Source organism: Rhodamnia argentea, chromosome 6, assembly GCF_020921035.1.
Source record: "Rhodamnia argentea isolate NSW1041297 chromosome 6, ASM2092103v1, whole genome shotgun sequence".
Lineage (NCBI taxonomy): Eukaryota > Viridiplantae > Streptophyta > Magnoliopsida > Myrtales > Myrtaceae > Rhodamnia > Rhodamnia argentea.
Genome location: NC_063155.1, coordinates 23,790,241 through 23,805,026, shown reverse-complemented (window position 1 = coordinate 23,805,026; position 14,786 = coordinate 23,790,241). Strand labels below are relative to the sequence as shown.

The following is a 14,786-nucleotide window of genomic DNA, read 5'->3' as shown; positions in this document are numbered from 1 at the left end:
CGTCGCCGGCTCTACTGCCGCCACCCGTCGCCGCTTTCTGCCGGTTGCCGCAATCATCGTCGGCTATCACCGACCACCGCCGACCTTTGCCGGTCGCCACAATCACCGCCGCCGTCGAAGTAAAAAATAAATTTTTATTTATTATTTTTAAATAGTAAATAATTTTTATAACTGTTGTAAAACGAACTTTTGTTTTAGGATCAGAAATATTTTATGTCGTTAACAAATGCATTTTTTTTTTTTTGCTCAAAAACTTATTAAAAAAATAGAATTAAAAAAATCTATTTCTAGCTAAAAATCTATTTCTTGAACAGAATAATTGTCGTGCATCCTCTATAGGAGAAAGATTGCTACTGATCCTCTTTGCCCGTTGTGCCATCGAGCCCCGAAAACTCCCGAACACCTCCTATTATTGTGCAAATGGTCAGGCAGAGTGTAGTCAGACACTCGGCTGAAACGGGACACCTCACCCACAAATATTTCAAGAATGGACAGATGGCTAGCGAAGAACCTCTCCTCAAGCGCCCCTTGCCCGAATCATTGTTCGCAAATATTCTGAAGGCTAGAAACGCCGCCGTATTCTAGAATCACGAACCAAATCCCTCATGCACAGTACGGTATGTGTGAATTGTACGAAAGGTGGAATGGTCGAAGCGTAAAGAAAACCGCAAAACAGAAGCGTTGGATTCCACCGGAGAAGGAAGGCTTGAAAGTAAATGTAGACGTGGCTTGGTGTAGCGAACCGAGAGAAGCCGCAGCAGCAGGCCTGCTTCGCGAGCACAACGGGGCTCCTCATATCCGATTTTGAGAAGATATTCCACACTCCATCAGCCTTAGTCGCCGAAACCCTAGCGCTGCGTGAGGGAATGGTGTTCTCGAAGCAAAACAAGATCTCAGAAAGCGAAGCGAAGCGATGTGCAGAGTACGTTAGTTGATCTGAGCGGGGAGATAGAGTCAGATAGCTTATTAAGCGTGCGATTCATTCTGGGCCAAAAGGAAAGCCCATGGTCTGTACAAACAGCGGTGGAGACTACAGTAACATGGGCCCATCTTACTGGAGTCTGCCAATTGGGTGGTAAAGGCCCAGCGAATGGATTCCCTCGGCCCCAATGGGCTTATCAGACCTCCTCGTCTACTTTGTTCATTGCTTTGTTATGATTGTGAGCTCTATGGTGTTGCTTGTTCGAAGTTTTAATGAAAGTTATGCGTTTTTTTGTCCCCCAAAAAAAAAAAAAAAATCCGGCAAGACATAATGGCTTCAGTTGTTTTGCGAATATTGATTAATCCGAAAAGTATTTTTTTTTTCTAAAAATGATCGTTTGAATCGCTTGTAAAGTTGAATGAACGAAATATATTTCCATCGTCTACAAAGAAGTTTAAACATAAATTATTATGGATAAAGACGATTTCTTTCATTGATTAATAGTTTCAAACGTCAAAAGCGATAAATGTTTTTCAAATCATTCAATTACCATGCACAGACGCTCCAAGATTGGCAAATAGTATTTCGAGAGAAATCGGTCCGAACTTCATCGGCCCAAATAGGGGCCCGATCTGGTCTCCGATAAGGCAATATTAGGCAGCAAGATTTTGAGGAACGAAATCTGGATATATTGCTCAATATTCATTGAGCATTATTGAATTTTACAGCCAAGACACGGAACCATAATTTCAATGAGACAATGCACTATCCCACCCAAAAAAAAATAAAATTAGACAATGCTTATGTTTTCTGCAATCCTAAACCGAGCCGATGGGGTGTTTTCTTCGAACCGAACTGCGACCATTTCGTTTGGGTATTCAATTTCAATATCTCTTCGGTCCCTGCTCAAACTGATTCATCCGCCTATAATGGTAGATTCCACCACTTCCCACACTTCACTCTTCCCCATCTCCTCACTCTCGAAGCCCTCCATGCCACTGTCCCATACGCCTCCACCATTCGCATCTTGCAGAAGAGAACGTGAGGCAAAAATTCGACGACCTTGCAGCGTAGCGACGGCCGCAACAACTAAACCACCGGGGAGCAAAAGTAGAGAAAGAGAGAGTGGGACGGAAGGATTGTTGTTTTTTTTATTTCTATTACCCGAATAAAAAATGTGCAATATTTCGATCGTTTTATTGATTTTTTTATTTTTTTTTTCCTTTTTTTTCCCATGTCATCGGCGCGGGTCGCGGGGCTCTCGCCACCCACCGGTTGAGGGTCATTGAGCCCTCTTCGGCCGTTGGCGATGCCAACCTTGTCAATTGTGGCGGCGTCTCGACCCTCGCCTATGGCTAGCGAGGGCCCGACAACCCTCATCGGCCACACAAAGGAAAAAAAAAATGAAAGAAAGGGAAAAAGGAAAAAAAAGAAAAATAAAAGAAAACAATCAATAAAAATTCAAAAAAATACTAAAATATAATTAAATATTATCTACATCGGCGTACATTGTGCCACGTCGGACGGTTGGCGTCCACATCAATAATTTTCGATCAAAATTGACCGCATGAACTCAATTGACAAAACATAAAAATGTTTAGGATTCAATTGACAAAATTAAAGGCTTCTGACTGATTTTTTTTTTATTAGACTTATGACTAAATTGGATTGGGATAGGTTAGGATAAGATTGGATTAGAAATTCTGCAAATATCTTTCGAATTGTGGAAAATCTTATCACATGTTTGGTGCAATTCAAGATAGGATAAAAATCTTTGAAGATCTTTGAAAATCTCACTTGCCTAATACAATCAAATCAAAGAGGATGTGCAGCGATGGCATTGACGATCAACATGAAAAGAGAAATCCAGCCTCTTTTTTTAGCTCGCTTGTTTTAGTTGTTCCAAGCGTTAGTGAGCTTTCTTCTGCTCGAGAGAGGAAACGATGTGCTAAGGCATTCCGAACGAGTTGATTACGTTTTTTCGTAGGCTGGAGAGTTTTCACTCCTTATCAGTGAGGTGCTTCGGTCAATTGATCGATGGGAGAGTATTGGCTTCAAGTAGAGAAGAAAGAGAGCGATCTCCTTGGCCTTGAAAGCAAAGAAGAGTATGAACTCCCTCTTTGGAGATCATCAAAAAATTCTCCTTGAGGGCGGTGGTGGTGAGCCAACGTCGAGAAGAGAGATTGATTGAGAGGTGCAAAGAGGACAATGTCGAATGGAGAAGAGGAAGCGTCTTCTCTTTTTTCTTTTTTTTTCATTTGCTTATATATTAGATATCTTATCCAGCTTTATCCCACCTCCTAGGTGGAATTTTTTTATCAGGCTTATATCCGAACATATCCGAATCCAGTATTCTTCCAAACACTAGATGGGATAATTTTTATTCTATCCGGAGTTACATCCAGTCCACCAAACGCACCTTATATGTTTAGAATTTTTTGGATAATTTTCCCATTCTCATGAAGGATTTCATAGGATTGCAACAAAGCAGACAAGAAGAAGCATGAAGGGATTCTCAATTTAGGGCCCGAGACAAAGTTAAGCCGTACCCGTAAGTCCGTAGGATAGTAGGTTTCGGTGGTTCAGTTTAGGTTATGAACTAAACCAAATAGATACAACTCGAACAGGCAAAAAGAAAGGGTTTTTTTCCATTACCTAAATAGAATCTCGAATCCAATCCAAAATGCACAAAGTTTTTTTGTTCGGATTTGGATTGTGGTCCGGTTTTAACACAATGACACCAAATAGTCTATCCTATATCTAACTCAGCTCTTTCTGAATTTTGCTCTGCTTATTCGCAGAGTGCGTAAGTCAAACCCCGCACGTATGATACTAGCGTCCCCCACCCTTCAATTTCTTTACCAGCAGAATCGCATACCTATTGATGAGATTATGGTCTTATTGAGCATCAAAAGGGTCAAATTGGGAATCCCATGAATCTCCAGGTTCAAGGCAGGAAATAGACAGATTCGATGGTAAAGCAAGTCAAAGGCAGCTTCTCTCTCTCTCCCGCGTTACATGGGGCAAAAGGTGAGAGAATTACAGAGTCGCGGTGAGAGAGAGCTTACATGAAAGTGACGGCAATCTCATAGCTCCTTTCCGCATTTGGCCACGAAATGCCTTCTCTTTCATCACTTCGACTGCATCTATCTCCATGCTTCTCTTTTCTCGTGCAACCACAAAGACTTTGGCCTAGATTCTACCTTCGCCGATTCTTCCGGCGCCAATTTTATCTCAGGCTTGAGAATCTCCACCTTGGCTCGATCAAATTCGGCAGATGTTGGTGACGGTAACACCTACCTTTCATACTCCGCCTCCATCTCCTTCGGCTACAAGCTTGGTAGAAAGCAAGAGGATGCCATACACGGTTGACTCTAATATCACATTGCTAGATGGGCACAGCATAAGCCTGGATCAATATTGCAGCTGGATTGACTTTCATTCAAAAATTTAAGGCAATAAACTATAATTCAACTAAGATATATCAATTACTCAATATTTCATGACATCTTCGATGCGGAGTTTTTTTTCACCTAATACCCCCACACGTACACTTCTATAATATGAAATTCCTAAAGTCCAAATAAAGAAGACAGAAGAAGAGAATTACCATTTTGGGTTCATTCGGCTCAGTTTTCCATCTGGTTGGTGACTCAATCGCTACCAACTTGCTACTTTTCAGAAGTCTCGATTGATTGAATGTTGATTGTGCTATTGCTGTGGAATAATTACAAGAGGAAGAAAAAACTCGCTGTCCGTCTACTCAAAATTTTAAAAATCTTCTCAAACTTCCATTTCGCTGGAGCAGATCCTTGTAAAAAGTTCAAAACCATTCACGATTTATATCCATCACATCACTTCAATTTTCAAGGAAACTTTCTTCGAGTGCAGCCACTTATTACAAATGTCATTTTCGAAAATATCTCTTATATTACATGTAATATGTCATGCAAGAAAATTTGCTTTTGAACAAGAGATCACGTCGATAGAAATCAGTGACACTTGATACGTGATGTAACTGTCGCCGAAGTTACTTTTCTCGTCGTGCAATCTCCACCGTCGGTCGGACGGGACCATTCAGGGCGGTGATTGGAAATCGTGGGAATTACTCATAAGCTTGCTCAACTTGGGCAAGTGGGAAAAGCATATGTGAGATAGTCTCTACTCGATCGCAAACTTCGAAAAGCAACCCCTCCCCATCGTCAATGGACAAGCCATTTCTCTAACAATGGTGGTGTTAAGAATACGGATTCTCAAGTCCTTGTCCGAGTCAACTATGATTATGGTAATCGAGAAAAGAATTCAAGATGGATCGAGGTTCGAGGGAGCGTGCACGGCTGTGTTCTTGCTTTGGATGTTCTTCTTTGACGTGTTGAGTGCCATGATTCTCCCCGGAATTTGAGGTTTTGACTAGAGGGTGCGGTCGTGTTTGTTCTCGATAGTGTAATAATTCAAAGGTGTAAGTCCTGGGGATTGTCCATTTGTCAAACTGGTTCCATGTACACACGCACCTACTTCCCTATTCCCCAAAAGAATTATTAACATGTGCTAGCTTTGTATCGTTGCGTTCGGTATTTTTGCGAGAGGCTCTTGACCAGCGAAGCTTCGCGCGTCGATTTTGTGCTATCTAGAAGAAATGCGACCGTAACTACGGTAGCCCTTCTAATCTAAGGATCTTGTTGACAAGAGTTTTCGATTGGCGCACTAAGTTGGTCGACTTCGATAAAGAAATGTCTTCATTTTAAAAAATCCCACAGAGTGTGCATAATACGAGAAAGATGACGCTCTGAAAATTTCTAGATTTGAACGTTTATCAAGTGTCTCCGTCACACGCGTTAACAAAATGTTGAAATTATTTTGCAAATATATTATCAACTATATTCACCGTTCGTGCCATCTGACTTTTCACTTAGGAAGCTATAGCTGAGGATCGTGTTGTCCGACATACCTATCTCGAAGGTCAATATTGGGTGCCACATGGATGTCGTAATCAAGCTTGAGTTTCACCAGACGTTTGTGCCAATTCTTGTCCTCACTTCCTAATTGTTTTCTACTTCCAAGAAAACAATGGCACAAAAGTTGGACTAGGAAGCATAGAAACCCTAAACCATGACTGATGGACTCCTCCATTATAGACTAGCCTTGACTCGTTTATTGTAAGGCCTAATTCTCACACTTTGTTGACACAGTAAAAAAAATTTCCTCGATACCATTAATTTTCACAAATTAACTATGTTAACCGAATCTCCATACACGTATGATATCCAGTAAAGAAGGTTTTCTCCACCGTCGTTAGACTTAAATACAATGCCTTCGCTTAAAAAATTTTGGTGGGACAAGTTTTGGTCAGACACGAGTCGCTAGAAACCAAATCCTAGTAAACGTCCTTAGGAAAATACGAGGTTTGTAATATTAATTTGCATGACCCAAGTAATGAAAGAGTCTAAGTATGTTTGTTTACTGTGTTTTAGGTTAGGGATCACCAAGGGGTAGGTTTTTTTTTTGGCTTCCCAATGCAATAGTTTATTCTTCATTTACATTATATTTCGATTACTTTTGATCAGGCTGAGAGACCCTTTTGTTTCTTGTTTATTTAATGAAGCGAGGCAATCATGAATTTCCACTATTTCTCATGTGCTTGCACATGAAGGGGGTAGACCGGTAGAGAGATAGAGCAATCTCGGACTTTAAGTAACATCAAAGAAGATGATTTTTTTTTTCCCCTCTGTTGTGCTAGTCCTTGTTAGAGACTTAATCTTGAGAAGGATTTGCATTTGTCCTTCAATCTATCAAATGCAAGAACAATAAAAGGAAAATCTACCCTATTGAGACTATGTATAGATCGACTACACATCACCCTTTTTGACTTCCCAATGTGGAAACACTGGGAAATCTGCGATAACCAATTGACTTCATAGCCTAGGTAAGATGCGAGTCGGGACTTGGATAATGTTGGGTGGTCTTGGGCATCTCCTATCTTAAAAGCTAGCTCAAAAGATGAGATTTTTCCTCACATTTATAAACCGACCACTAGCCTCCTTCCACAACCGATGTGGAATAACCCTAATAGATAAGTGGCCAAAACACGAAATTGTTTACACTCAATGACGTGTGAGAATCAAACTCATGTTGTGCGCCTCATACCCACGAAGCCAATCCCATTATTAACGAGGCAATTGGAATTTCCTAAAGTCGAAATAGTGAACACTAGCCAGTTTGTTGTCGCGGAGTAATTCTGCAGCAGTGCTATATTTTCCTCCATCTCCATTTCCGATCATGCTTCTGATCGACAAGGTTACCGGATGAACATCGTTCACCAATCGGACTTGTTGAAGAAGGGATTGAGGAAAACATGGCAGATCTTGAAAATGGCGCGCCATTTTCAATTCTTACCGAGTCCTCTCTATTTCGTCAAGGCCTCGAGCACCCTTTAGTCTTACTTTTACTCCTAGGTCTCACCTAGATTTTTGCTAACTTCAATAAAAGAAAGCTTTGCCTATGTGTCCCCCTCTCACATGCAACCCAACGCATAAAATTTTTCCCCCTCAGGCGTCTCTACCCTTCCCATGCTAACGTGCAACGAAGAAGGTCCAAAATCCACTGAATAATCAAAGAAGGAAAAGCCACTCCCATGGCGTTAAAAAAAAAAAAACAATCAAAAAGCAAACTTTGGGTTGAAAAAGCAGTGAGAGCCCTTGTGGAACATATCATCATCATCATCATCATCATCATCTGTATCTGGGTCGAAACGGGATGCACATGGCTGAGATAATTATATTCCTTCGTGTCGAGCGCAAGACTCTCTTTAGGTCTCTATGACGTGCATTGAATATAGGTTAACATGAGCTTTTTCAAACCGTGCTGTGAAAAAGAACGTTCAAAGGGCTTGGAAAGAGAAATCTACTACTAGTTTCTGATCTCAGACGTTCAAAGAACGCGAGGCTGAGAAGTCGGTGGGGCAAAAAAAAATGGTAGGGTTTTTAAGCATAAAACAAGGGATGATGGGGTTTGCTGGATTCTTCTGACAGATGATTTAATCATCTGACGATATGGGATTGATGATTGGATTGGCCACAGGCATGGATTGAGCAATCATATGGTGCAGAAGAACCCTCAAGTCCTTTTGATGATGGCCTTTTGGGAGGAATGCTTTTTGAGGGGTCGTTTCGTTTTCCATGATAGCATTCAGGGGGATCATCATAGCATTGATCTGGTTCGGTACGCTCTATGATTGGGAATGAATAGAAAGAAAGAAAGAAGAGAGAGAGACACGCACAAACCTCAGCACTCATTCTCTAAAATCTCTGATGGTCACATGTGAGGGGAGGGCTGTTTGGATTAGGTGAGCAAATGATTAGAGCAGGATATAAGCTTGGACCACGCATTTGGATCTTGAAATTTTTTTCACAAACTTCCAAGAAAGCTTGTCAAGTCAAGGAAATTTTACCGATCACTTTGACACTATGACATCTGAGACCGGTGTAATGCATAAGGTGTTCTCAGCGTGTAACTCTTGGATTTGACCCATCATCTTCTTCCATATCATCCTGAAAGTACGTACCCTCATCAAGACTTCACTCAGATTTTTTGCCAATGACATTCAAAGCCGAGGGTCCTCAACAAAACTTGCAGACATTAGCTGGTGAGAGAGACTAGAGCAGGTCACAAGAGAAGAGAGAAGACAGAATAACGCTGAGGCTGAGATTCACAAAGCATAAATGCTCAAACCTCGTCACTGCTTCCTGGTTAAGAAAGCTTTAACTACTGCTGTTTTGCCCTCGTCTGTGCTGAACAGATTAACTCAGAAGAAACGAGGGAAACTGAGTTTAGCGATCTCTCGAAAATCACTAACTCTCTTCATTAACGCCTGTTTAATGCATGGCTAACGGCTTCTGCTTGAAGCGTGTGTCCACAGTCTCCAAAACACAAATATTTCAGGCGCAACAATTTTCAATTTTGTTTTTGATTTTCTATTTCGGCCACACTGCAACACAAAGCCAATAATAATATTAGTGGGTATTGAACTCTTTTAGGGAGAAAAAAAGGGGGATTAATTTAATTGTCAAATATCATCATTAATGCAAAAGTAATAGGGGTTTGAATGCAATTAACAACTTTGTTAACCACAATAATTGCAAACGGACGTGAGTCTCTATATTAAAGCCACCTCCTCCTTATTTAAACCCCCCACGATCCATGCAGAGCCCTAAGACGACCAAAGTCACAGTCACAGTCACAGCCGCAACGCAACTCGTCCTGAAACTCCTCAACTTCACTTTTCATGGATCACATCAACTTCACCAACTCGTCGTCACCGGTCAACTCTCCATCGCCTTCGAAGACCAAAAGAAAGAACCAGCATCAGCAGCACCAGCCGCCCCCGCCCCCGCTCCGAGCCCACCATGACGACGGGGCAGCCACGGCGAGGTTCCTTGGGGTGAGGCGGCGGCCGTGGGGCCGGTACGCAGCGGAGATACGGGACCCTACCACCAAGGAGCGGCACTGGCTCGGGACCTTCGACACGGCTGAGGAGGCTGCCCTCGCCTACGACCGGGCCGCCCGGTCCATGCGGGGCGCTAAGGCTCGGACCAACTTCGTCTACTCCGACATGCCCCCGGGCTCCTCGGTCACCTCCCTCGTCTCCCCCGACGAGGCCCACAACGACATCGCCGCACTCTTCATATCTCACCATCATCATCTACAACAAGAGCAGCCACATCACCAACACCACCATCATCAAAGCACCAAGAACAGCAACCACCCCAATCATCAGCTGTTTTACTCCCCGGGCTCCGTGAGCGCGTGCAACGTGGACTTCACATCCGGGCCACCAGCCCAAAACGGGTGGGCCGACGGATCTCTCGGCGGCGGGCCCTACCATCCGGTGACGGGCATTGCAGAGTTTGGGGACGCAGCCCGTCCGGAGTCCTACGACGAGACTGAGCTCCCACCGTTTCCGCCCGACATGTCCAGCTGCTACGGTTCGGGCTTGGATATGGGCCACGGAGGTTGGACCGACACGGGCTTTTTGGGGCTTCAAGGGCAGAGCCTGAACGGTACTGTGCCCGGGCCGTCAAACGGGCCGAACATGGGCTTTGACCCGAACGAGTTCGTGGAGCACAGTCCACTCTTCGGGAGGATGCCGCAGGTGGACGTGGATGGGTTTGATTTGGGCTCGTCATCTGCGTACTATTTTTAGCCTTCATCAATAATTTCTATTTCTGTAAATCTTATATGTAATTTTGCGTTTGCCGTCTTGGAGTTATTATATTTATCTTTTATTTTACTTTCATTTTTCTTTTCTGATTTATGGGGCTTGAAAGATTCTGGGTGACGAGGTTTGTGTTGGGCTAAAGAAGTAGAATCTATTAGCCCTCTCCTTTGCGTGTATTTTGTTTTGCTATTTGTAAAATTTTTTGCTTATTTTTCCGGTTGAAGAGCACCCAAAAAAAAAAAAAAAACACTGTCTAATGATCATGTAAAAGCACGGGATTGGAATTATCATGATCTATGTATCGTTTTTTTTTTTCCGAGGGATCGACTCGAGATGACGCCAAGTGAAGCATCCTGTGAGACGGAGGATCGTCCTCGGATACGGACCTTTGAACCCTATAATGTTTACATAAGCACTTGGTGAAGGCGGATCGACCAAGTCATACCTTCAAAGGATTCAGAAATGCTGACCAAACCAAAGGAATTAAGGGTGGGTTTGGTTCGACATTTGGAAAGAGCTTTGGGGGAATGCAAATCTTGAAAGCTAATGCTGGGGTTTCTAGCATTGGGCTTTCAGCCTTCCCAAGAGGAATATTTGGCCAAATGCTCCTTCGAAATGCTTGCCAAACGGTTCAACATTTTTCAAAGGAGCATTTGGGCCCAAATGCTACTTCTAAATGTCGAACCAAACCCACCCTAAGGGTGTTTACATAACTACAAATGGTGCTGAGTTAGGGGTGTTTTACCTGCCAAATAAGACAAGATACGTAGAAACTACAACTTCCTTCTTCTTCTTTTTTTTGTGAAAATAAATCTCTCAAAAAAAAGTAATTTCCAAATTGAATCTCCTTCAAAGTTATTTCCTAATCTTGAATTTCGGTCACTAACACGTTGCGTTTGAGAATTGCCTAGCCATCACCTTTTCTTCTTCTCTATCCAGATTATGCACAACTTTTCAAGAGAAATGTCACGGAAAGCACGAGATTTCTCGAAAGTGGGAGAAACATGCTATTAGAGCATTTCTCCAGTCACTTCTCCTGTTGCATTCAATTTTGAGGGCAAATCTTTTAGACGGTGTATTTTATCTTTCTAATAAGCCCTTTTTTTTTTTACGAAATTTGTTTTGATTTACATTATAATTTTAAGATTACCGGCTTGGAAAACGCGCAACTTAAACGGAGAATTTCACATCAATGGCCACTTCTCCGACTAACTAGTTCAAACCACCCTGAAGCTAAATGACAACAAGTCCTCGACAAGCACATATGTGCTCCAAAACCTTTGACGGGCATCCTAAGGATGATCACAGAAGCAGGTCTTCACATTCGCAATCAAGACTCAGACAAACTGAACCAGAAGGCTACTTCTTGTCTCTTCACACGGATCTCTCCTTTTGTCACCCTCTTTCGGGTCCTTGTTCTTATTGTCTTCATGTCTCCGAAATCTTATTTATTTCGTGGTCTTCATGCCGCGAGAGGAACGGCAACGCCTTTGTATTAGTTAATGATTATTCAGAATGATCTTGAAGTTGAACCGATGGAGTTCACACAGAATGAACTCTTCATTCTCGCCATTAAGAAATGGAGGGTCGGTCCAAAAGATGAGCTGACTTCTGCTTACTACAACCAAACGGGACAAGCAGATCCCAAGTTCTACAGTTTCAATCTGAATGATACTTGGTTTTACCAGGTAGCATTATTGACATGAAGATGTTGTCATCAAGGAATTTCTTAATTGGCCTATAATATTACTTTCGTGGACCACGCAATTTCGATCTAGTTTTGCTTGGAATTTTCACTTCCTTTTGTCGGCAAAACCCGAGTTCTACATCGTGCATCGTGTATTTATATTCAGCTCCCCACCTTCCAACATTGGTGAAATAATAACTGGAGCCATTTCAAATATGGCCAACTATGTTCAGGGTTTTGAAGATGATGAACTGTTTCATAGTGCCAATGACTTCTCGCAGTCCTCCAATGGAAGCCCTGTCATGATTGAGAACGGCGGTGATGATGCCACTCCTCCACCCCCGACAGCATCGAAGAAGAGGCGGAACCTTCCGGGAAACCCAGGTAAGCACAGGTGTTTCGTTTAGTTGCACCATAAAGATGCATGGTACTCATCACAATAAGTTGAATTAAGAAGGAAAAATGCTTTTGGTAGTACGTCAAACTTATTGTTTCAAAAGCTGTTGAGGGAACTTCTTTTAGAGTACAACGTGACCAAGATGAATGCTATAATTCACACTAGGCTTCTGACGTGAACTCTTCGGACAAAATCGCGACAGGTTTCAGTCAAAGCACACATGTAATCTTGACAACGCATCTGTTAACTCTAAGCCTCTGGGCCTCTGCCATTTCAAGAATCTATGGTGGAGTCTTTCAATATCATTAATGTCTGCTTGAAAAATGGGAAGGAGCTGATATCTGCAACTAATACTTTTGAGAAAGGAAGGGGAGGAAGATTATTTCGTCTTACATAGTCCTCGGTTAGAATAAGCTGCAGAAATTACAGTATTTATGTTTTGCGAAACTAAGCATCGTTTCTTTCGTTGGTATGACAAAATTTTGCAGACCCGGAAGCAGAAGTTGTAGCCCTATCTCCAAGGACTCTAATGGCAACCAACAGGTACATCTGTGAGGTGTGCCATAAAGGATTTCAGAGAGATCAAAACCTCCAGCTTCACAGGAGAGGCCACAACTTGCCCTGGAAGCTAAAGCAGAGGCCAAGCACACAGGCCAAGAAGAGAGTTTATATTTGCCCAGAGCCGAACTGTGTGCACCATGACCCCAGCCGGGCTCTTGGCGATTTGACCGGCATAAAGAAGCACTACTGCAGAAAGCACGGAGAAAAGAAATGGAAGTGCGACAAGTGCTCGAAGAGGTATGCCGTCCAATCAGATTGGAAAGCGCATACCAAAATCTGTGGGACAAGAGAGTATCGCTGCGAGTGCGGGACGATTTTCTCAAGGTAAAACTTCCCTAGTCGCAGTTCTCTATGATCTATCGAACGCTCTTCAATGTGCAAGTTTCTCTTTGAAGAATTTCCTAGGCCAACTTTCACTTTGAGTTCAAGGGGATTGGGAGAAACACTAATGACTGATGTAACTTCTTGTTATCAACACCAATTCACAGGAAAGACAGCTTCGTCACGCATAGAGCCTTCTGCGATGCATCGACAGAAGAAAATAACACAATGAATCAGAACCTTGCAGCTTCTGAAGGAGGAACGTCGCAAAACCAAACTCAAGAGGTCTTAAACCCCTTGCCAGGCGATTCTTCCTCAAACATAAACTCTATGATGAACTTGTCCTTTAGTAACGAGGACATGGACATCCCGCCGAGGCCACTGGCTCTCAACTCGGCAGGGGCTGTGATACCGACTATAATGGATCCTTTCAATAACCCAAGAGCTTCCCGAGCATGTATGGCCTCGGTTGGAGGATCGAACAGCCTTTCCTCTCTCGGCATGGCCTCTGCTTACACGTCTGCAACGGCCTTGCTTCAGAACGCTGCTGAAATGGGTGCAAAAACAAGTGACAACATGATCTCTCCGATACTATTCAGAGGATTTTCTGGTTATTCATCCGGTGGCCCGGTGAACTCATCTGGGTCAGTGCAGGATGGAAGTTCTGTAGTTAACAATACGGACCCGAGGCTGTATGTCGGAAAACATAATGCATTAGAAATGGAGAATCCGAGCACCGGTTATCCCGTTCCACAGGTCGGATTGGCTGACTCAGCACTTTTTATGCACGACAATAGGAACGCTGGCGATATACTTGGTGGAGAATACTACACAGGAGGAGGTGAAAAAATGACAGTTGACTTCTTAGGGGTTGACCCGACTGGGCACTCCAGGAATGGGGTTAAGAGAAGTCCCGGCGACGGCGGCATGATAGGGTTAGGACAATTGACTGCACCTGAAGGCCTGCAGAATTTGCATCCGGATTGGTGATGGTGACTAATCTACTATAGGGCCTTCTTCACTGCGTTTATTTTTTCTCTCTTCGCCTTACGTTCCCTAGAATTGCTTTCTTTGCTTATATTCCGATACTGAATTATCATTCCCAACGTCCATAGATGTACTGCTACTGACTACTGAGCCTCTGCTCTTTCAAAAAATAAGAGATGAGACATTTTTACTTAGTTAAATGAATCGTCCCGAATGACCTGTAACTGCCTAATTATAGATGGTTGATTAGGAAATCCGTGCTAGAGAGGATACTATGTGGACTCGCTTCAAAGGTTACCAACACGTCGGAGTAATCTAGGATACGAAACCAAGCATGGCTGAACAGCAGACTGATCAATAAAACCACCAAATTGTTATTCTCTGACGCCCTCGAGTCATTCAGAGACACCAAGACCAAACTCAGTCTGTCTCGTTGGCAGGTTGTGATGTATACCAGTAGCTTGGTTGACATTCTCCTCTGCATCTCGCCATCGACAGGTGAAGGATTCTGTTCTTGCTGCATTATCGTCCACGCATGTGGAAATAGAAAGCAAATGGTCGAGGAATGAGGTTCTCAAACCATTAGCTCCGAACTTTTTTCCTAGGTTTGTCGGAGTTTGGTTTTCTCGCCCAGACGAAGATGAAATTCTTGAGTTGACTTACGAAAAAAAAAAAAAACGTGATAACTGTTGAATTA

General features: G+C 42.9%; 2 protein-coding genes across 2 annotated transcripts; both read left to right on the top strand.

Annotated features, from left to right (window-relative positions):
* Positions 1–9,149: 9,149 nt before the first annotated feature.
* LOC115753203 (ethylene-responsive transcription factor ERF087) lies at positions 9,150–10,357 on the top strand. Its single transcript, XM_030691727.2, has one exon. It carries the CDS (start codon positions 9,204–9,206, stop codon positions 10,119–10,121), a length of 918 nt encoding a protein of 305 aa, XP_030547587.1. The 5' UTR covers positions 9,150–9,203; the 3' UTR covers positions 10,122–10,357.
* A 1,314-nt stretch (positions 10,358–11,671) lies between these two features.
* On the top strand, positions 11,672–14,674 carry LOC115753204 (zinc finger protein GAI-ASSOCIATED FACTOR 1-like). The gene is made up of 4 exons (XM_048280742.1): positions 11,672–11,824; positions 12,057–12,207; positions 12,709–13,105; positions 13,243–14,674. The coding sequence occupies exons 1-4, from the start codon at positions 11,672–11,674 to the stop codon at positions 14,090–14,092; spliced, it is 1,551 nt and encodes a 516-aa protein (XP_048136699.1). The 3' UTR covers positions 14,093–14,674.
* Positions 14,675–14,786: the final 112 nt, after the last annotated feature.

Bases quoted from the DNA above. Each gene is read 5' to 3' on its own strand.
- LOC115753203 (XM_030691727.2), top strand. From the start codon at position 9,204: ATGGATCACATCAACTTCACCAACTCGTCGTCACCGGTCAACTCTCCA.
- LOC115753204 (XM_048280742.1), top strand. From the start codon at position 11,672: ATGGAGTTCACACAGAATGAACTCTTCATTCTCGCCATTAAGAAATGG. The intron at 12,208-12,708 runs GTAAGCACAGGT...AAAATTTTGCAG, and splicing joins GAACCTTCCGGGAAACCCAG to ACCCGGAAGCAGAAGTTGTA. The intron at 13,106-13,242 runs GTAAAACTTCCC...TGACTGATGTAA, and splicing joins TGCGGGACGATTTTCTCAAG to CTTCTTGTTATCAACACCAA.